Here is a 22,886-nt window from a genome sequence, read left to right on the forward strand (position 1 = left end):
GCGGGCCCAGAACTCGGCCGCGGGGACCGAGCTGCCGCCTCGGCCACCTCGGGCGACTGGGGCCAGCTGACCGGACGCCCGGCGGCTCCGGGCCGCAGGGGCCGGCGGGCGAGCGGGCAGAGCCGGCGGGGGCCCGGCGCGTGTGCCCGGGGCGCGTGCCCGGCCGTGGGGTGAGCGCGCCGCGCGCGCCCGGAGCCGCCCGCCCCGCCCCTGCTCCCGGCCCCGCCCCGCGGCTCACGCGCGCCCGTACTGCATTTCCCAGAGGCCCGCGCGGCGCGGCCACGCCCCCGGAGCGGGCGGCCGGGGCGGCGGTGACAGGAGCTATGCCGCGCCGCTCCGCGCGCCCGCAGTGCCTTTGAACAGCGGCGGGAGGCGGCAGGCGCGATGGCGAGGCTGGGCTGCCTGCTGTGCGTGGCCGGCACGCTCCTCTGCGCGATGGTGAGCATCGGGCTGAGCAGACCCTACGACCGCAGCGTGGATAAGCCCATCATCGGTAAGAAGTCCCTGCGGGGCGCCTCCAGCTGCTGGGCTCCAGCGCTCTGGTCCCGCCTGCGAGGGCCCCGGGGCTGGGTTGCAAGTGCCTCTGAAGCTTAGTACAAGTACGAGCTGGGCTAGACACTGTTTGAGTCGAACTGAAATGTAGCAGGTGCCTCCTTGATTTCCGTGGACTCCGATGCCTCTGGAAGTTGGGAGGGAGAAGGGTAAACTGAAGAATCCTGCGGGTCTTCCTGTTTTTGTTCTTAGCGAAGCATTTTGAGGCATTTCTGCTAGAAGATAAAATTTATTTTTTCACATAGCTAGGGTTTCTACCAGTTTGCATTGATAAAATGTGTACATGCATTATATTAAAATTTCTCTAGTTGAGGGTGTATTTCAAGATACAATGCATTATATATTTTTAAAATGGAATAGATTGATTAGATAAGCAAGAAATTGACTTTATCATCTTCAGCATCAGAAGGCAGCAGTGGCTGGTATGATCCTAATGTCAGTTCTATTAGTGTGAAAGTAAAACATGTAATTTCTTTGTTTCTTGCACGTTTACATTTTAAAGGGAGTAAAACCAGTTTGCATGAAAAGAAGGACATTTGACTCAGGGCTAGGGAGAGCTAACTAGGAGAAATTAGCCTGGGACTAAAACTTGCTGAAAGAAATTTATGTATTTAAGATTAACATTGGTTTTATTTCACTCTGTAGATTTATTCCATTCATGGCATTGTTTTCTGTTCTGTAACTAAACAAAGTAGATGAGCATTGATTTGTAGATGATACAAATTGTGTCTAGTTTGCAGACAGGTTACTGACTAATATTTGGAACTTGGAAAGCCTTGTTGCATATTTATTTGCATTGATGGTTACATTCTTGAAGGAAAAAACCATGTATGTAGTGGGCTGCAAATTGTGAGTCTAGGGAGAAGGAGAAAAGGAGAGAGGGAACTCATTGCCTTTTCCTAGAATTGGTTGTAGTCCTAGGTCAAATATAAAGGGAGAATGTTTTTTGTTACCTTCATCAATCAAAATCATTTACTGGGCACCTAGTATGTGCCAGGCATTAATTTAGAAAGTGCAAAAGAGTCAAAGACAAGGAAGCCATGAAAGCTGTGAGATGTCTTAAGATATGTGTGGGATCATATGTTGAGGGCCAGGGATGACATACAGCTTGAGCTCTTTTTCAAAAAATGGGGAAAGTGAGTATATGGGGGCAAGGGAGGGGATGTTGGTGGAATTTAATTTAATGATCTTTTCTACTTTCTTTACCTTATTTCCCCATGATGCTCCATGCCCCACTTTTTGGTATTTCCCCCATCTGCCTACTCAATTTCCTATGTCATTCCTTAATTATTCTTTTCCCAGTGAAATTTCATTTTCTGTAATGAGGATCATCTCATCTCCAGCGAAGAGGGAAACAGTCTTACTGAACATATTTTGACATTTAAAAATGTTAATGAGTAATACAGACAGCAGACTCTTCCTGTCAGGTGGCCTATGGAGAGATTGAGAGTGTTCCAGATGAAATACTGAAGGATATAGGCACAGGTACTCACTAGTCTTGTGCATGCTTAGTGCTAGTATTGTTTTTTTTTGTTTTGTTTTTTTGTTTTTGGTGGTACTAGAGATTGAACATAGGGATATTCTACCTCTGAGCTATACCCCCAGCCCTATTTTTATTTTGAAACAGGATCTCACTGGGTTGATGAGAGTCTCGCTATTTGCTGAGGCTCTCCTCAAACCTGTGATCCTCTTGTCTCAGCATCCCAAATACTGAGATTACAGGCATGCGCCACTGTGCCTGGCTGCTTAGCATGTTTTGATGTGTGCTGGATGCCACCACTGTGCTTGGCTTGGGTTTCAGTGCTTAGAGGAGGACAGAGAGGTTGGTGGGACAGACAATGCAGAGTCTTACAGAATTATTAAATCTTAGGAACCCATGGAGGTTCTTAAGCAAGGTGGTGACCTTAGCTGATTTGTACATCTCCATCTCCTTTCTGGTTGCTTTCTCCCTTCTCTTACTTGGCTCTAGGTAAATGAGCTCTTTGCACTGTGACAGGGCTGACTCCTGACTTTGTATTTGCTGGTCCCTGGCCCTGAGATGTTCCTCTTCCAGGTATATTTGCATGTGGCGTAACTCAGTCACTTCTCTAAAGTCTTGACTTGAGTGTCATGTACCTTCTTAAGTTGTGCCAGGCCACCTTTGTTAAGAGACTCTATAAATGGGACACCCTTTTTTGCTGTACTTGACACTTAACCATGATCCCTCACACTACCTATTGTACATTCTTGTCTTGTTATTTATCTCCCTTTCTCCCACGTATGAAAATTAAAGCCCACAAGGCAGGGCTTTTTGTATTCTTCATTCATGTGTCCCTAGCACCTAACTCAGTCTCTGGCATGAGTATAATTCAACAAGATTGAATGAAGGAAGAAAGGATGATTATGATCAGCTTTGCTTTTAGGTGGAAAGTAGTTGGAGTTGGAAGGCTCCTTAAGCATGGATGGAAACTTTCCAATGGTCTGAGTTGGGGAAGAGGAGATATTGGTTGCTCAAACTGAGGTGATGTTGAAAGATGTGGATATTTCTACTCTGCTGCTTTGTTGGTACGGAAGCATTTGTGTCTTTCAGCGTATATGGGGAGGGAACAGCTAGTTACCTTGTAGATTTTGGGATGTGTGCTCTGAGGCAGACTCTAGGTCTAAGGTTGCATGAGATGCGGGGGCACTGTTGTAAATCTACTTTGGTGTTTTATTTGGTCTCCCTGATGTGGTGGGAGGGTGGAGACTACCTGGAACTCAGATCAGCCCCCACCAGTTCTCTCCGAAAGTCTACGGATAGACTTGCAGGAGATGCTTCCTATTTAATTATGTGAACTGAGAAAATAAAACAGTGATGTTTATTCTGTGCTGTAATACTGTTTCTGAGCAAGAAATGGAGGAATTTGCCTGGCACTAAAACATTTTTTAACATAGGAATATTAATGCAAAAATGCCAAAATGGGAAGATGAAAAACCTTGGGAAATACTATATCGCTGCGTCTTACGTGAAGTATCTAGAGTCTGCAGGTGCAAGAGTCGTACCAGTGAGGTATGGTTCAATGTTTTTTATACTGTTTATAAATTTTTCTGCGTTTTATATCCAAAGTTAATACTTTCTCTCCTATGATTATATCATTTAAATGTAGTAACATTACATCTTATTTTCTTCCACAAATCTTTTAACCCCACAAATTTTATGCTCTTAGTCGTTCATTAAATTATATAATGTGTGAAGCTGTATGCAGCTTAATGTCATTAAAGGTATGTAATTTTTATTAGCATTGAGAATGATAGTTTTCTTTACCCTAAAAGAGACGGTCTTTATAAAGACCATACGAAAAGCACAGAATAACAGCATCTACAACTTAGCCAGCTTGATTTCATATTAGGATAAGGGAATACTTAGTGAAGATCTTTTAGAAGATGATTATTAAAAATATCTTCACACTCTTGATTAAAAATTCATAAAAGACTAACATAGCAATGTTGTTGCTTTATATAAATTATAAATTATAAGCTTTTTAATTTTATTTTATTATTTATTTGTGGGTCTGTGGATGGAACCCAGGGCTTTCTACCTCTGAGCTACATCTCCAGCCCAATTTTATTCTTTTATTTTGAAACAGGGTCTCACTAAGTTGCAGGATGGCCTAAATTGCTGAAGCTGGCTACAAATCTGTGATCCTCCTGTCTTGGCCTTCCTAGTACTGGGTTTACAAGTGTGCACCACCATGTCCAGCTCATTTTATATTTTCATTTGGAAGCTACCCTCATCTCTTATTTACATTTATAATATCAGTTAAATTAGTATATTAGATTTTTAAAGTATTTATAATATCAGTTAAATTAGTATATTAGATTTTTCTAAGAACCTCATCTAATTCATTAGAAAGGATTCCACACACAAAATACAACTATTCTCTACAACCTGATTTTGTAAATAATTCCTCATTAAAAGTTAAATAATGCTGAGTGTGGTGGCACATGCTTGTAATCCTAATACTTGGGAAGCTGAGACAGGAGAATCCCAGTTTTCGGTCAGCCTTAGCTACTTAGTGAGGCACTCCACAACTAAGTGAGACCTTGTATCAAAATAATAAAAATTAAGACTGGGAGTGTAGCTTAGAGGTAGAATGCCCTGATTTCAATTCCCAGCACCACACACACACACACACACACACACACACACACACACACACACACTTAAATAATTATATCACTTAAGTGTATTATGAAAATGCAAATATTACAGTTTAGAGAATTGTGCCACAAAATGTTTTTTAAATGCATGAGAATTGTCTTATTGTTTGATCTTTTATACTTACATTGTTTCTACTCTAAGGCAAACATTCAGTTAACATTAATCTTTACTTTTTAGTAGCACTTCTTATTTTTCAAATGAAATCTTACTTGAATCCAGGTAGTACCAGAATTTTCCTGCATAGTGTTTGAATTTTGATCACAGGAAGTTTTTTAAATGCACACTAATTTTCTAGGCTGTCAATGCTGGTCATGTGGGCCGAGATAGAAGAGACAAAAACAAGTAACCCAGTTCAAAGGCTGTCACAAGTGGTCTGTCTGGGAAGTGATGCAGGCTTGGCCAGAGCAGAGGCTGGAAGCTGGATAGGTGTGTGTCCTTGAGAAACCCTCAGGAAGCCAAGATGAGTAATAAAATAAAAGAGCACAGGGAGGAATAAAGAGATGAGGAAGATGGAAGTGTTGAAATCAGGGAAATTTTGAAACTAGACGACTTGTGGATCACTGGTGTTTATGGCAGAGATGCTGAAAAATGTGATTGTCAGCATAAAGGTTAATATCCAGTTTGGGGTTCCAAAGTTTATTTTAAGAGTATATTTTCTGGAATTGGAATCATGTGATCCTTTAGAAAGAATGGAGGCTATATTTCCAGACTAGCTTGCAAAAGGTTCCCTAATGTAGGATGAGAATAAAACAGTCCCGCCAGCAGTGTTAGCTTCGCATCTGTATTTTGGTTGCTGGGGGCTGCCTTCTGCAGTTGAGAGGAGACAAGGAGGATGGAAGCTGGCAGTGGTTGAGGAGGCTTACCTTTGTCTCCTTTGCCTTTTCTTTGCTATCATCTCTCTCGGCACTTGGTGTGCTCAGGATAGTATCAGTTCCCACTGCAAGACTGGTGGAAACCCGCCCTACTTCCTGAAAGGTGGGATGAAGCAGCCCATGGATCAGTTCTGGCTTAAAAATGGGTTTGTTTCACAGGGCATTTGAAAACATTTATAAATCAGAAGATTTCACAAAAGTCAGACTTTCTGGCTCTTCTTGAAGATAGTTATCTGGCTCTGATTTTCTTTTATTCAGGGGGTGGGGCTGGAGTCTCCCTGTGTTGCACAGGCCTATTTCCTGGACTCGAGTGTGGATCTGACTTTAAATGGGGCAGGTGCTGTCCACGGGCAGTGGTGTCTGCTACTCCACCTCATGCTGCTGAGGCGGAGTGCCATTTGCTATGGTTACCAGGGCTTAGTCATTTTCTTTTAGTTAAGGAGAGAATGAACTATTTCTTATATTCTGTTTAGAGAGGGGCTTTTGTTTCAGGAAATGTCTTGACAATATACAGATAACATCTGTGTTAAAATCAGGGACGCGTTGAAATCAGGGAAATGATCTGACCTGTTTTCTTTCACAGGCCCCTGAGGCAGAAGAATCAGTGACACATCAGGTACCAGTCAGGCACCTTAATAGTGATAAATGGGGCCCAAAGATTCAGTCATGGACACTGTGGGAGCCATTTTTGTATAATTAATGGAATGACTGAAACTAGCCTGCACAGCTAGTTGGCAGGAGTCCTTGGTAGGCAGCTCAGTGATCCATATTCATTCTGGTTCCTGATGGCTGTGATTGCTCAATCTAAATAATTAAATATCCATAGGGAGGCTCTCGAGTTGTGGCTGTTTGGTTCCTTTCTTGTTTGACACAGTCTGGAGAGATTGGACTGGCACAATGTTGAGAACTTGTGGGTTCACATTTCACCTCCCTATTGGCTTGCATCCTGAGGCTGGCCTGTCTATCAGTCTGCTCTCTATTTAAGATAGTAGTAAGTAGAATTCCGCTGTCTCCCACTGCTTGTCAGTCTGCTCTCTATTTAAGACGGTAGTAAGTAGATTTCCGCTGTCTCCCACTGCTTTTTGTTTCTCTGCTGGAAGAAGATTTACTGTGAACTTTGCACAACAGACCTTGACTTTCAAAGCTCAGTTGGACTTAGAGGAAAAGCCAGAAGGGTTTGCATTTATTTAATTATTTATTTTTGTGGTACTGGGGGTGGAACCCAGAGGGTTTCTACCTCCGGGCTATATTCTCAGACCTATTTTTATATTTTATTTGGAAACAGGGTCTTGCTAAGTTGCTGAGAGCCTCACTAAGTAGCTGAGGCTGGCTTCGAACCTGTGTGATCCTCCTGTCTCAGCCTCCCAAGCGCGGGGATTACAAGTATGCACCACCACGCCCAGCAGAAGGGTTTGCATTTAGAGCACAGCCGGAGCTCTAGGTTTCATAGGTGTCTGCTTCATACTAGGAGATTTGTTCAACACCACCCCCTCCAAACTTCTCCATGGAGTAGAAGTGGACTGATGGACTGATTGTAGGTGACATCTTATTGCAAATCTTTATTTTTTTAAGGGAGTGATAAGGGCTTGTGTCTTACTCTCTTATAGGAACAGAAGACTGCTAAATATAGAAAGTTCTTAGAAAAATTTCATAAACATGATGCTTTCTTTGCTTGCATTTTATTCATTTATTTATTTTTTTGTGGTACTGGGGATGGAACCCAGGGGCATTCTATGTCTGAGCTACATCCCCAGCCCAACTTTTCATTGTTTATTTTGAAACAAGGTCTCGCGGAGTTGCAGAGAGCCTCACTAAGGCTGAGACTCCTGTCTCAGCCTCCCAAATACTGGGATTAGAAGGGTGTGCCACCATGCCCAGCCTTGCTTGCATTTTATTGAACTTTTGGGAAAACAGACATCTGTTACTTAATGAAAGCTTGTTGCCAATTTTTAAAATTAATCCCATCAAGTTTTCACTGGAGACTAGATAAAGTAATCAAAACATGGTCGTTATTAGAAGATCCTTCATGGCTATGTGATCAAGGGTGCTTCAGAATAAGTAGGCTAGTCTATAGTGAGGAATGTGTGATCTGTCATTGTGTTTGAACTCTCCTGGCTTCTGAATACATGGGAGTCCCTACACCATTGCAGCTGGTTGGTGAGGAGGAAATGGAAGTAGGGATTTGACATTTATTTGTACTGCTTTTATTCTTCCAGAGATGCATATAGTTAAGGGAGGCCTATTTGGTCTTCACATAAAATTACTGGATATTCTTAGATTTCTTTTATAGTTCTTAGTTATCAGAATCTACTAGAATCCAATTCCCATGGTCTTTAGTACTTTGCATATTAACCCATACCTTGCATATTTCATTCCATTAGACCACAGACAGACACATTACCTGTCTGATTAGCAAAATGAAGGTATAATTATGTGACTTTTATGTAGTTTGAGAAACTGCCCCTAGAAAGATAGAGAAGTAGGTAATATTGTCTAGTATTTAAGAATCTTTTTTTTTTTTTTTTTTTTTTTTTTTTTTTTTTTTGCAGTACTGGGGATGGGACCCAGGGGCATTCTACTTCTGAGCTACACCCCTAGCCCTATTTTTTATTCTTTATTTTGAAACAGGGTCTCACTGAGTTGCAAAGGGCCTGAGTACGTGAGGCTGTCCTCCAACTGTGATCCTCTTTTTTTGGCCTCCCAAATGCTGGGAATACAAGTGTGTGCCACCATGCCTGGCAAGAATCATTTTTATCTGACTTTTAAATATTAATGTAGTAACTTCATTTGGTGTAATTTTTTTTATAAGATTCAGAAATGAATGTGTTTATGAACTGTTTTTATTTTTTCAGGGTTGATCTTCCACAAAGCAAGTATAAAAAATTATTTAAATCTATCAATGGGTAAGTTGGCTTGATACTCTACAAATTAGTCATAAGTATCAGTTGTCTTGATACAGTGAATAAGTGTCTATATAATCTGCTTTTGCAAATAAATACATCTAAATATATGTGTTTCTATGCAGCTGTCTTAGAGTGATATAACATTAGTTTTCTGAATTCTTTTATAGGAAATGAAATGCTTGTTGGGAAATGCAGAAGTCCTGTAAAGAGTAGGAGGCAGATTAGGAAATATGTAATTGTTACACAATAGGAATATAATTTTATTTAATTTTGTAATTGTATAACATAATCTTTGTTCTTTCAGAGCTTGTCTGAAGTAATTTTAAGCCACTTTGAATAGCAAGCCATACTACTTCTTTGGGGATTTATATGTCCTACATTTGAGGATATTGATTGGCTATCTTTCTGAAGTAATTTGAATAGAACTTGAGGAAGAAAATTTCTGTTCTCTAGTTTCACCACACAAAAAAAATGTGATTTGTTAGCTCAAAGAAGAAGACTTCTAATCAAATGAAAAAAAAAGTTTTACAATACTGTTAATTTAAGGAAGAAAAGTTTATGAAGCAATTAATTATCAGGTTAGCTAAGCTCAGAAAGTTTGTTAATAAGCAAGGTGAGGGTATGAGGAAACAAGTATTTTCATATTTATTAGTATGGGTGTAAATTATATAGTCCTTTTAGGGATAGTTTTGCAGTATCTTTTGAAACTAGAAACGCACATATCTATTGACCCAGAAACTTGAAAAAGCTCTCAATTAGATGTTACTCAGTGGTTCATCAGGTTGGTATTGATTAAATGAAATAAAATATATGCATGTAATAAAATACTATGCAGAAGTTAAATTAGCATATCTATAGATAATGCTTAGGAGCTTAGGATCACTTTTCTCATGTAAATAATTCTTATTTAAAAAAAGCAAGACATAGGATGGTACCTGTAGTATACTTATTGTTTGCTTTGTTTTTAAGGTCACGGCGAGGAAACATGCATGGCATATTCCTTTTCTTTCTCTCTCTCTTTTTTTTTTTCAGTACTGGGGGTGGAACTCAGGGGCATTCCAACTGGGGATGGAACTCAGGGGCATTCCAACTCTGAGCCACATCCACAGCCCTTCCTTCCTTCCTTCCTTCCTTCCTTCCTTCCTTCCTTCCTTCCTTCCTTCCTTCCATTTTTTTGTGGTACTGAGGGTGGAACCCAGGGGCTTTTCTACCTCTGGGTTATACTCCCACACCTATTTTATATTTTATTTGGAAATTGGGTCTCACTAAGTTGCTGAGGCTGGCTTTGAACCTGTAGATCCTCCTCTCTCAGCCTCCCAAGTACTGGGATTACAAGCTTGTGTCACCACGCAGGGCTCTTCTATTCTTTTTTTTGAAACAGGGTTTCATTGAGTTGCAAAGGGCCTCACTAAGTAGTAGCTGAGACTGTCTTTGAACTAAGATCCTCCTGTCTCAGCCTCCTGAATGCTGGGATTACAAGTATGTGCCACCATGCCTGGCTTACATGGCATATTTCTACTAAGTCAAAATAGCAAAATTTTACATTAGTCATTTATCAGTGGGGTTGGAAGTGATTTTTTTATTGTAAAGTTTCTGAAAAAAAAAAAAGCTTTGTTACTAGTTTTACTTTTAAAATATTTTCATGTATATATTGCGTTTCTTTTAATACTGTGTTAAAAATACTTGTTCAGTTTGGTTCATTAACTATTTACTATGAAAGTTGGTAAAACATTTATAATGCCTGGTATGTACAAAATACTTTGGCAATGACGAAGATAATTAAACCCAGGTAGAATATAATGGAAGAACTCTGAAAATATACGTCTTTGAATTACTTTATATCTTTTTGCTTTCCTCTAACTGCATTCCTATTCGAAAAGGAATCAGAAATAGTTGTGTAGACAGGAATAAATATTTTTGGTAGTCAGCTTGTCTAGAGGCTGAGTGTCTTGGTAGAAACCATCAGTGGTTCTTAGATTGACAAGGGGGGGGGACCCTTTTTTATCTTCCCCACCTTTGTCCTGTATTGACACCACTTCTTTCTCCAGTAGGACCATACTTTCTTCCATAGCACAGGCATGGAAAGCTGGGCTTTGAACTGTGGAAAACCAGGGACTGTAACTTACTATTTCTGAGTGTCACCAGAAAAAAGGCAATACTCTAATTCACCTTCAAAAGCACCTTTTTGAGCTCCATTTGTGCAGGGAATCCCCTAGTTGGTTATGGAATACAGAGATGAAGAAGAGTGCTGCTTCAAGGTGCTTGCCATCTATCTGGGAGGGTCAGTCAAGTTTTACTGTATGGAAGACCATTAGGCTTAGACATGCTAAATTTGGTCAGAGGCAGACTTTTTAATACTGAATTAATGGAAAGAGAGAACTGCTAAGGAGTCTTGAGTAAGCTACTTTACTTTTAACTCCAGAGTTTTCTATGTAGTATGGCAGATGTCCTACCACACAGTTATTTACATATTTTCCACTACTGTGATCTTCTTAAAAGCAAAAGCTACTTTTCTTTGTCTCAGGGTAATACCTTTCCTTACTCATAGAAGAAGCAGAATATGTTTTTTTGAACAGAATATTTGTTTGAATATGGAAAGTAGTATTTTGCATATCCCAAATTTTCTAAACTTTGACATGTATAGTTCAATTTTTATTGTTCTGAGATAAACTTACAAGTTGTTAGCTATAGTAGTTTCTGAATAGCTAGAGTTGCCAATAGATATATTTGCCTTATATTTCTAATTTTCTTTAATAACCTTACTGCTAATACAATAAGGAAAATATTGCTTTAAAATGAAAGGATTTTTTATTTTTCTCTGCATGTATGGGAGTAAAATGCATCTTCTCTAATATTTTTCAGAATCCTCTTCCCTGGAGGCAGTGCTAATCTCCTGAACTCAAGCTATGCTAGAGTGGCCAATATATTTTATGACTTAGCCATACAGGTAAATATATCAGCTCTTACTTATAAAGGCAGATGGGATTTAACAGTTTCTATGAGGATGATTCTTTTGTTGTTTCTTTTCTTGGTACCAGAGTTTGAACCCAAAGGCATTCTAGCTCTGAGCTACATACACCCAGCCCTATTTCATTTTTTTTTTTTTTTTTTTAAATTTGAAACAGGATCTCACTAAGTTGCTGAGGGTCTTGTTAAGTTGCTGAGGCTGGTCTCAAACCCTGTGCTCCTCCTGTCTGAACCTCCCAAGTACTGTTATTACAGATGTAATTAACCTAGGATGATTATTTTATAAGCATGTGGTAACACTTCTTTCACAGTTACCCTAGCTCAGCCCTTTTAACTTTTTAGGCATCTGTTCTTTAGCAACCAGTCACTTTTCAACCTGGTTTTTGTGTGTTTTTTCTAATTCTTGGCTTCTAGATATGAACCGCATCCTCATGTGGCTTAATAATTCTAGAATCTTTTTGTAGCCCCTTATGTTTTTATTATGTACTGAACATTGTTTCTGTGTTGTTATTTTGTCTTGAATTTGTTCTTCTTGCCAGTCCACTCAACCCTGTTTGGTCTTTCTTCACAATTACTTGGACCATGTTCATTTACCATGCAGTCTCTGACTTTTCCTTTGTAATGTCTTGCTTTGGGCCTGCCTTTGTACCACAGTGTAGATCCTTGCTGTTTCTCCCTTTAACTATTTTGTGTGTGTGTGTGTGTGTGTGTGTGTGTGTGTGTGTGTGTGCGCGCGCGTGTGTGTATGGGTCTGGGGATGGAACCCAGGGGCATTCTACCTAAGAGTGACATCCCAGCACTATTTTTTATTCTTTATTTTTGAAACAGGGTCTCAGTGAGTTGCAAAGGGCCTCACCAAGTAGCTGAGGCTGTCTGCAAACCACTATCCTCCTGTCTCCGCCTCTGGAATGCTGGGGTTACAAGCGTGTGCCACCACACCCGGCTTCTCCCTTTAACTATTAACAGCAATTTCATAATTAATCTTGCTGGCCCTAGTGTTTTGCCAACGTTTTCTTAAATATTTTTCTAAATGACTGCTTTTAGCATTTGAGATAATTACTTAAAAACTAAATATCTAGGCCTTTATAGTCATTAGGTTAAGATAAATAATATGGCATAGCTCACTTTTTCTAGCCTGTGTGGGAGTTTGGTCTGAAGAGAGATTGATAACCTAGTTATGAATCCTGGACAATTTTTCAGAAACCTGTGCATAACACTGATGCCTGCCTAGCGATGATGTACCATAGGTACAATTTTTGTTTTGAAGAGTTTGAATAAACTTAGTTTTTTTTCTCTCCGATTCTACAGAGTTTTGATGATGGAGACTACTTTCCTGTGTGGGGCACATGCCTTGGGTTTGAGGAGCTTTCCGTTCTGATTAGTGAGGAGTTATTATTAATTCCCACAAAAAATACTACGCATACAATATTGTCACTGAACTTCACTAGAGGTGAGGCTACTCTTTTCAACTATTTTAAAAATATTTACTGAACAAGATTAGTAAGTAGTAAGTATGAATATTTACAAGGCTCATGACATTAATTTTTAAATTATCTACATGGGCTAAAGTTATGAATGAGTACCTTTGTATTGATTTATGAAGATGATTTAAAGAATTTGAATTCCAATATCTCATTGCTTGTTATATCAGGGTTATGTGTGATTAAGAGTTCTGAAATTGGTCTTGGTTTTGAGTCCTAGTTTTCTTACTTTGGCCTTGGGGAATCATTTAGCCTTTCTTAGCTTAAAATTTCTTGTTGCAAAAGATTTACCTAGTAGGGGTTTGTTTTTGTACGTATGTGTGAGAATTAAGTATTTTTTAGTCAGTGTGCTGAGTGATTTAACTCTTATAGATGTTATCTATTATGACTATGGTGTCAACATTTTCCCCATGGCTGTCTACTTTGTTTCAACCTCAACTGGTGTACTAGAATTTAATTCTGGTATTAAACACTTTGAATTAGTCTAGACCCTAGAAGTTAAAGGGTATGTTCCCCAGTTTCTGATATCAGCCAGAAATCATATCCTCAGGCCACCCACTCTTCTTACCAGATTGCTAAAAATTTGAGAATTGGCATTACTTTTGATGTTTGATAAGTCACCAAAATGATTTATAGAATTCAATAAAGTTCTGTATTCTCTCACCAGCCAGAAACTGCAATGAACTGTGGTATCCAGAGTTTTTATTGGAGTTTCATTGCAGAAGAATGATTGACTGAATCATTGGCCACAGGATTGAACTCGATCTCTAGCCCTTTTTTCATCCCAGAGTTCTGGTCCCTCAAAGTCCTAGTCATGTGATTAGTCTTTTTGGTAATCAACCCTATCCTGAGATAACCTAGGGGCCCACCAGAATCACCCTTTTAGCATAACAAAAACAATCATATCACCTAGGAAATTCCAAGGGTTTTAGAAGCTTTTTGTAAGGTACCTAGAACAAAGGCCAGACAGGTTCTTTATTCTATGGTATAAGTAGATAATGATTCTTATAGGTTGTTAGATCTCTGGATCATCAGAATTGAATATTACCAACTACTCCTGTTTTCATAAGGATTTTAGAAGGAAAATAATAGACATCCATAAAACTTTTACAATGCCTTATATTTTTGAAAGCTCTTTTTTCATTTTATCACCTAATCACTGTAAGAGTTCTATGAGAAGAGCATGTTTTCATTCAGATTAATTTGGTTGTGTGTGTGGCAAAACTCTTATGCAAAAAGAGTTCCAAGGTACTGGTGTTCTCATGGAATCCATTAGCAAGAATGAGGGCTCTGGTTTGGAACAACTGTCCTCAGAGCCTTTAGCACATCAGGATGTTTTTTTTTTTTTTTAAACTCTGGTGGTGTCTGAGTCTGTTTGTCTGATGACAGAGCTATTGAGCTGTTTACTGACTAGAAACAATTTGGCTTGGTTAATGTTTTTTTCCACATTGTTGTTTTTAACCTTTTAAGTCCAAGGTACCTTCAGAAATATGTTGGAAATTCTGGATCCTTTTCTGGGAAAACAATTGTATAACACTTGGAAAACTGTATCTGTTTTTCAGAGATGTTGGGGGAATTGGAGATAAGATTCGCTGCTTATTCTATGGCTAGCTGAACAAATTCTTATATCAGAAAAACTTTATGTATTGATATTAAAATTCTAAAAGAAAAATAAGTCTGGGACATATTAGAATTTAGATTAATTTTAGGCTTGACATGAGTGCTTCTGTGGAAATAGTGTTTTTTACTTATGTAGTCACCTTGATACTTTTTAATAATGACTTCTCTTTACATTTTTGTCTTGTGCCTAAATTATTTCAGATGCATTGCAAAGCAGAATGTTCCACAGTTTTCCTGATGACTTATTGTATTCACTAGCAGCAGAACCTCTTACTGCAAATTTTCACAAATTGAGCCTCTCCATGAAGGTACCACATCAATACACAATGAAACAAATAAATTTAGAGTAATTACAAAATTAATTATTTTGTTTTATTTTATACTCTAGAATTTTACAAATAATGAAAAGTTAAAGAAGTTTTTCAGTGTGTTAACTACAAATATTGATGGTGACAAGATGGAGTTCATTTCATCGATAGAAGGTATATATCACTGAAGCATGTAAACTTTATTAATTTTGATTTTACACAGCTTTTCTTACAAATACAATTATGTTACTTTGGGGCCTTAAGATGGATTTGAGAGCATTTTGGGGGAGAAGTCATGTTTCACCCATGTTTTAAATCATTTACTATTTATCTGGATTTTTTTAGAATGCAGTGCTGAAGATGAAAAACAAATAATAAGGTGGTAGGGAGGAGGATAAAATGAGTGAAGAAAGTGGGCTATGTTTCTAGCAGTATCGCAGATTAAGGACCTTGACAGATTCTCTTCTACATACTTGATGAAATGGCAAGAAAATTAAGACTGTTCAAGGCCAGAACTCTGAGATGATGGGAATATTTAAACCAGCATTATTGTTGAGTCAGAAGAATCCGAAACAAAGCTCAGGTTCCTCCCTATATAAGAGTACCCCGTAGAGCAGAACCTGAAAGGCTATCCCTGCAAGGGAAGGGTGGACTCTGACTATACCCAGAATCCTGCCTGCAGAAATGCAAGGAGAATTGCCTCTTGTACCACACTAAGGGAGTGGGACAGTGAGGTGACCAGGCCTTAAGCACTCGTAGTGACAGGTGGCATATTATGCTAACTGGGAAGCTGGACACATTTTAAGTCAAGAATTTTGTTAAAAGTAGTCTCAGATTGGTAGTGTACACACATGCATGGTAAAATCAAATGTAAATAAATAGCTGTCTTAGGAATATATCAAACATGTATTCCAGACTTCAAGAACTTTCTGCATACAAAATTTGAAGTAACAGGAGCAGTTCTTGGCCAAAAAATCACTAATGCTCAAGGAAGCAAAGTACCATTTATGAGACACTTGCAGAAATAGCAGATACATAGTCATCCCTGCACAAACTTTAGATAGTAAAATTATGAAATACAGTATTATGATAAATAAGAGATTATTATGAAGAAATAAGAGATACTTAAAAATATAAGCACAAAAATTCAGACTTGAACCAAATTTAGGGGTTAGAATTAAGAATATAATTGAAATAAGAATCTCAGAAGACACATTAATCAGAAGGTTGGCCATAATTAGATTAGTGAACTAGAATAGACAGTTTATCTGAAGGAACAATTCAGAATCCACAGACAGAAATGTAAGATGTGTTGATAGAAGGATTAAAATTAAGAGGCTAGAGTTGAGAAATTCTAACATGTCCAGTCAAAACTCTTGGAGGGAAGGAAGAAAGTGGGGCAGAGAGAAACTTTTTTCCCCCATATTAAAAAATAAAAATTCAAGTGCATAAAAGACCTAAGAGGAAAGGAAAAGTATAACAAGGTTTAGAAGAAGTAAAGGAGAATATCTTTATGCTTTTGTGTAAGGGAAGGAGTTTTCAAGACAAAAACAAAAAACAACATAAACCTGAAGTAAAATATTGATGAATTCAACCAAATGAAGTTGTATTTAAAAAAAAAATAACACAGAAGATTTAAAAAAAAAAAGTGTGGGGGGGAGTTGCTTGTAATGCATATAATGGACAAAGACCATCACCAACAAAAGATTTTCACTGTGTTGAAGGGAGAGGAATACAGTTGGGATGGACTTTGGAAGGATCAGTCCTGTTTTATGTCCTTTCAATGATGGAAAACCATATACACATTTTGTTTTGTAAGCTGTGTGCATATTATTTTTGCATTTGATAAATTATATTTTACAATTTTGGAAACTAAAAAGGGAGATAGAAAAAAGAATGTTGTCAAGTGAATAAAAGTAGTGAGAAGAAAGCAGGGAAAATAGAACAAATAGAACAAAGAGTTTGGTTGTCATGTGAGTTGGCATCCAGGTCCCTGGGCTTTTAGCCCCTATGAACTCTTTGAGTTTCCTGAGTCACAGTTCCCTGTGAAGAACTAAAGGAGAAAAGCAAAGTAGGTAGTGATAACTTGCAGAGCTGACATGGTGGCTGATTTGTTTTATTTTTCACTACATTTTTTTTTCAGATAGGAATGACAACTGTAAGCAGTAACAAATGTTAGTAAACCCTACTATAGTTTAGTGTACTTCCCTACTATAGTTAAGTGTACTTGATAGTTTCCAGTAAGTTAGAATAGATTGAATGCTTAGGATGACTTATGAACATGATATGAATTAAGCATAACACATATGGATATTTCCTTTTTTCCTGTTATTAAATATATATGTGTCTCAAATAATGGGTATTTTTTGTCTCAGTAGATATATATTGGCCGTTTTTTGGATATCTCCTTGGGTGTCTTCTCTTTGGGTCTGTCTGTCTTAGAGTATTCCTTACTCATCTGTACAGGTAGCAAACTCCTAAAAAAGTGGGGAGCATCCCAGACCTGATCAGCACACAGCAAGGTAGCAGGAAAGGTCTTGAAATGCAGTGCGAGGTGAGGGGTTAGCCAGAAGCCATTAGAGATGTCATTTTATAGACTGTTTTCTCTCTCTCCCAGGAGGAAGAGACTGGATGAGACTTAGATGGAATCACCTGTGAACAGAGTTTGACGGGATAGGTTAGACAGGGGAGGTGCTGGGAGAAATTGAGGAGCACAGAGAAGGAAAAGACTCCATCTGTTTTTTGTGTGTGTCAGATGGACTCTGCTTTTGTCTTTGACTTAGGGAGGCTGGTGAGTGGTGTTTCAGTGGAACAAAGTGGAAGTAGTACATGCTGTTCAAAGAACATCAATCATATCATTGTGTTTGCTATAACTGAATACCCAAGACAGGAGTTTGTAAAGAACAGAGTTTATTTAGCTCATGATCTGGAGGCTGGAAGTCTGGAAGCATCACAGTTGTCTGCTTGGCAGCTTGCCTTCTGCTGCATCACAACCTCGCTGAGTGCCTCGCATGGCGAGACCGAGGAAGCGTGCTAACTCAGGCTTCTCTTTTTATGAAGCCACTGATGTCATCATGGTGCTCTACCCTCAGGACCTCATCTAATCCTCATTGCTTCTTGTCCTGTCTGCTTCCCTGGATTGCCACATTTGCCTCCTAAGAGCACCACACCTCCATCTTTCAGTCACTGATGATCCTGCTGAAATACTAGTCTGATCTTGTGGCTCATCACCATTACAGAATAAAGTCTGGATTTACCAGATCACCTGCTCTGGGCTCTCTCCCTGCCTCCCCTCTCACCCGTGTTCCTGTGGCCCCGTTCAGAGCATGTTGCCCTCCACAAGCTCTGTCTCTCACCTCTCTGCCTTTTCTCTGAGAAGCTTCCTTCCCATTCCCTTCTCTTTGTGGACTCTGGTCTTGAAAACCTCGTCAGCTGTTGTCATCTCCGAGAAGCCTTCTCTGCCACAATCCTCCCCATTTCTCCCATGCTCTTCCATTATACTTGCTTTGTATTTGTTTAAGCTCATTGAGAGCTGCAACTGTGTCTTCTTCTTCTTCTGTGTTTCTAGGGCTTTGGGTAAACCTCAGAGATAGATGCTGAAAGATTATTTAAATGAAACTTTTGGGTTGGAAGTTAGGGATTCAGGTACCCTGTTGGTTCTGTCTCTTAACTTCAACAATTGTCAGCCTGTACATGGCCATTCTTATTTTGTATCTGCTTTCTCCTCACATTGAACTATTTTTTTTTAAAGCAAATCCGAGGGATCACACCATTTTTTGATTTAAGATATCTAAGAGTTTGAAAAATAGTTGAATATCATTATGAAGAAGTCTTTAACACTAACTTTTAATCTTTTAAAAACTATTTTAAAAATCTACACCATAAAGTCATGCATCATTCCATAAACAAGGAGAAACACACAATTTAGGCTGAGACAAATTAACTAATGTAAAAGGATGCCAGAGGTATTGGCATAATTCATTCTCAGATGAATATGTCATTTTAGGATAAAAACAGTGTATGAAAGGGAGAGAGACATATCAAGAAGAAACTCCTGAGGGGATGGGAGGGGGGAAAGGGAAATTATTTAATGTTCATGATGTACATTAACAAACATCAAAGTCAATCACTAAGCCAAACATGAGAAAGAGGGACGGAGAGGGAATGGGACAGAAATTGGGTAAGGGCTAATTGGGTGATGTGTGCTGGTATGCCTCTACCATCTTGTACCCCATTAAGATGTGTGACTATAATGCACCAATAAAAAATTTTAAAAAGAAGAAACTCATGTCACTAATTAAATATGTACTTGAGGTTAGAGATATTATTCCCTGGCCTAGCATGTATGAGGTTCTGGGTACAATCCACAAAAAAGCAAAACAATATGTGTACTGTTGAACTTGGATTTCTTCTAAAACTGTTTTACTTTACTGCGGTTATCTGGAAAAGCAGATCATACTGCAAATTGTAAAAGGTTGTAAATCAGTGAAATATGTTATCAGGAATTGACATTGACTATGAACAGAAATTATTCTGTTCATACAGAATAATTCTGAAAGAATATGTATAATTTTACTTCAAGGCAGTGAGTTATAAAATAATGTTTATATAGAATATGTAAAGAAAGATCTTAAGCCATTATTAAATTGGCTGGTTTGTGTTTTTTATACAGGAAAGAAATATCCGATATATGGTGTCCAGTGGCACCCAGAGAAAGCACCTTATGAATGGGAGAAATCAGGCATTTCCCATGAACCTAATGCTGTGAAGACTGCATTTTACTTAGCAGAATTCTTTGTTTCTGAAGGTAATATGTGGGTACATAATATGTGGGTGTAGTTTTTAAGGATATTGCCCTCATCTGGACTTTTATGACCTCTTTACTCTGTAACTTCCATAAGGTCTATAGGTTTAACTTTAAAAAATTAAATAAATGAAAGGCCTGAAATTGAGATAGTAGATGTTTAAGTTAATACTGGGACAATTATTTAGCAGTATTGTAGATGGTAAGTGGGCTGAATTCTTAAACAACAGTTTAAAGAACAATGATTTTTTTTTCTTTCTTTCTTGGATACTTTTTTTTTATATTCTCCCTCATTCTTCTTTTGAGGAATAATGCTTTAATTATAATAACCTCTGAGAATTAGATGTTACATTTCTAAGACAATATGGAAATAGAATATATACCTACCAATCTGTGATTTTCAGGCTGTCATTGGCATGTTGGAGAAAGTTAATAAGCTTTACCTGCTTTTTAATGATGAAAATGCCATGATTTTCATGCCATTTATGTTTGTGATTTAAATCGAGAGGTGTAGATGGGTATAGATCCTTACCATTTAGCTGATGATGTGGGTGTAAGAGGTACGAACACAGCTTGCAATGAATAGAACGTCATTGAGGTGGGGCACCACCATTTGAAGATGCTGCTGAGCCTTGTTTTCATCTCATTTTCAGACTTTCCCAAGTTTTTATCTACCCTTCTGCCCTTACTGGAAAGCCAACTATTTCATACTTGGTTCATTTCAGTTTAGAAATACGTGCAATTGAATGGGTAGTTTCACGATAAACTCTCCAAATTAAAGAAAGCAAAACCCCCCATATGCAGCATTTAAGAACATTTTCCTGTTGTCGGTGAGGGAGTGAAGGAGAGTAACAGGAGGCAGAGCAGCTTTTGCTGCAATTGTGATCACATAGCAGGTTTTTTTTTTTTATGGTATTGGGGATGGAACACTGGAGCATTCTACCTCTGAGATACACCCCAGCCCTATTTTTTAGTCTTTTATTTTTGAAATAGGGTCTCACTGAGTTGTAAAGAGCCTCGCTAAGTAGCAGAGGCTGTCCACAAACTGTGATCCTCCGATCTCAGCCTCCCGAATGCTGGGATTATAAGCGTGTGCCACCATGCCTGTCCACATAACAGTCTTTTTTAAAAATTTATTTATTTTTTTAACAATTTTTTTATTGAACATAAATAGTATACATTTAAACTATATTTGGTGCCCTCTCCCCCCGCCCCCGTTTTCCCTTCCCCCCTCCCACCAATGGTTGTCTAGGTTAACCATGTCTTATTCATAATTTTACACATATTCAGATGTAGACCCCCATTAATCAAGATCAGCCTTCCTCCTCTCCTATCTTTCCATTCAAACTTTGCTGGTATTTCCCCTCCATTATCTGGAGTCCCACTGGTATCCTCTGTGTTTCCTAGTTTGGGCATATAACAGTTTTGAGGTCTTTATCTGCCACTCTCCTGTCTAAAAAGCCCAGCAGAACCTATGTTACCATACATTGATGTTAGAGTGGAGCCTGACTTCTTACCCTACACGTGTAGACTTCAGCCACACCAAATGCCTCCTCGTTTGTCATAATTCTGCCTGGTCTGTGAAACACCTCACTCTCCATCTGCCTCTGCTTTACCAGTCTCTCCACCCTTTTACTCTCATTGCCCCTTAGTGAACTTAAACTGCAAACATGTTGCATGGTTTGATTTTGGGTGGTTGTGAGGCTGACTTTTCAGGTGTTAGGCCCTGGTCCAGTTTGTATTCATCCCAGGCTTTGTTTCACATCTGGTGCACATATAGCCACTTAGTGTTTTAATGAATCGTGGAGCAAGAGCCTCATGGGATCCCGAGCAGGGCAAGTAGAGCTGCTGTATGTTAGGTAACTGCTGAAGTCAGGTGCTGCTGTATTTGTAAAGCCTTTCTCTTCTTACTGGTGTTTTCTACTTAATGCTGATTGCAGGAAGAAATACAGAGTCGTTTTTTAAAAATCTTGTCATCCAGTCTTTTTTTTTTTTTTTTAAAAAAAACTTTGTTTTTCTTGCAGCTCGAAAAAACAATCATCACTTTGAATCTAAATCTGAAGAGGAGGAATCCCTGATTTATCAGTTCCAGCCAGTTTTTACTGGAAATATTTCTTCATTCCAGCAATGTTACATTTTTAATTGAAAGTCTTCAATATATTTATAGACCAACTTGGCTGTTCTGTGACTAAATCATCATAGTAAACTGTTACTCGTGAAAATACTAGAAATCCACAGAGATTCCTTTCCTATGTGATTAGATCTGATTCTTCACTTTGTACATTATTATTTATATCATATTTGATAATTCAACAGATAATCATGGTGTTTTTTATAAAAAAGCTTTCTTAAATCTGAAGATTAGAAAACAATGTTTTGAGATTAAATATTTTTTTGATTTATTGGTTTTAAAAATAAATACTACCACTACCCACCCATCCCATTATTGCAGAAGACTTTTTATTTTAGTGTTATTTTGCAGTGCTGGGATTCAACCCAGGGCCTTACACATGCTAGACAAGTGCTCTGCTGCTGAGCTACATCCCCATCCCTGAAAATTTTGTACCTGTTTCCTTGTGATGTCTTTTTTGGGTCTCAGAAATATTGTGCGTGGGGAGGTGGGTGCGTGCGCGCATGTGTGTGCATGTGCACGCACATATGAGTGCACAGTATGCGTATAGAGATATACAGATATTACTTTAACTCCACAGTCAAAGGGAACACATCCTAAAGACAGTCTGAGTGTTGAACTTTTATCTTCCACAATGTCTAGCACAGTAGGCCCTTGGTACCTATTTGTGACTACTTGTAAATGAACTTTTTTCTCCACAGAAAATAAGTAAAAAGCTGTTGTTCATTAATTTCAGTACATTTGAACACTTCTTAATCTATGTTGTCTTTTTTTATTCCTCATCATCCCATATATTCCCTCAAAGGTCTGAAGTATAGGAAATCTTTTGTTTTACTGATATATTTTATTAAATGTATTATAAGTATACATAATGGTGGGCTTTACTGTGACTTCTCTGTACTTATACGTAATCCGCTTTGGCCAGTTTTGCTCCCCAGTACCTCGTCCTCCCCCAGCTTCCGTCCTGTATCCCGGCCTCCCTTCTGTTTTTATGAGAACCCTCCTTTTCAAATCTCTGTTGATCTGCCTAGGTTTTCTTTATCCTCTTAATTCAGTTTTCATGGGCCA

The 22,886-nt window shown here is 38.6% G+C and overlaps 1 protein-coding gene across 1 annotated transcript; it reads left to right on the top strand.

Annotated features, from left to right (window-relative positions):
- Positions 1-384: 384 nt before the first annotated feature.
- GGH (gamma-glutamyl hydrolase) lies at positions 385-21,941 on the top strand (the record flags this gene model as incomplete). The annotated part of the gene is made up of 9 exons (XM_080694771.1): positions 385-493; positions 3,466-3,580; positions 8,457-8,507; positions 11,370-11,454; positions 12,783-12,924; positions 14,777-14,883; positions 14,964-15,057; positions 19,556-19,690; positions 21,712-21,941. 9 exons carry the CDS (start codon positions 385-387, stop codon positions 21,831-21,833), a joined length of 960 nt encoding a protein of 319 aa, XP_080550897.1. The 3' UTR covers positions 21,834-21,941.
- Positions 21,942-22,886: the final 945 nt, after the last annotated feature.

This window comes from Muscardinus avellanarius (genome assembly GCF_963383645.1).
Source record: "Muscardinus avellanarius genome assembly, chromosome: 4".
In the NCBI taxonomy this organism is placed as follows: domain Eukaryota; kingdom Metazoa; phylum Chordata; class Mammalia; order Rodentia; family Gliridae; genus Muscardinus; species Muscardinus avellanarius.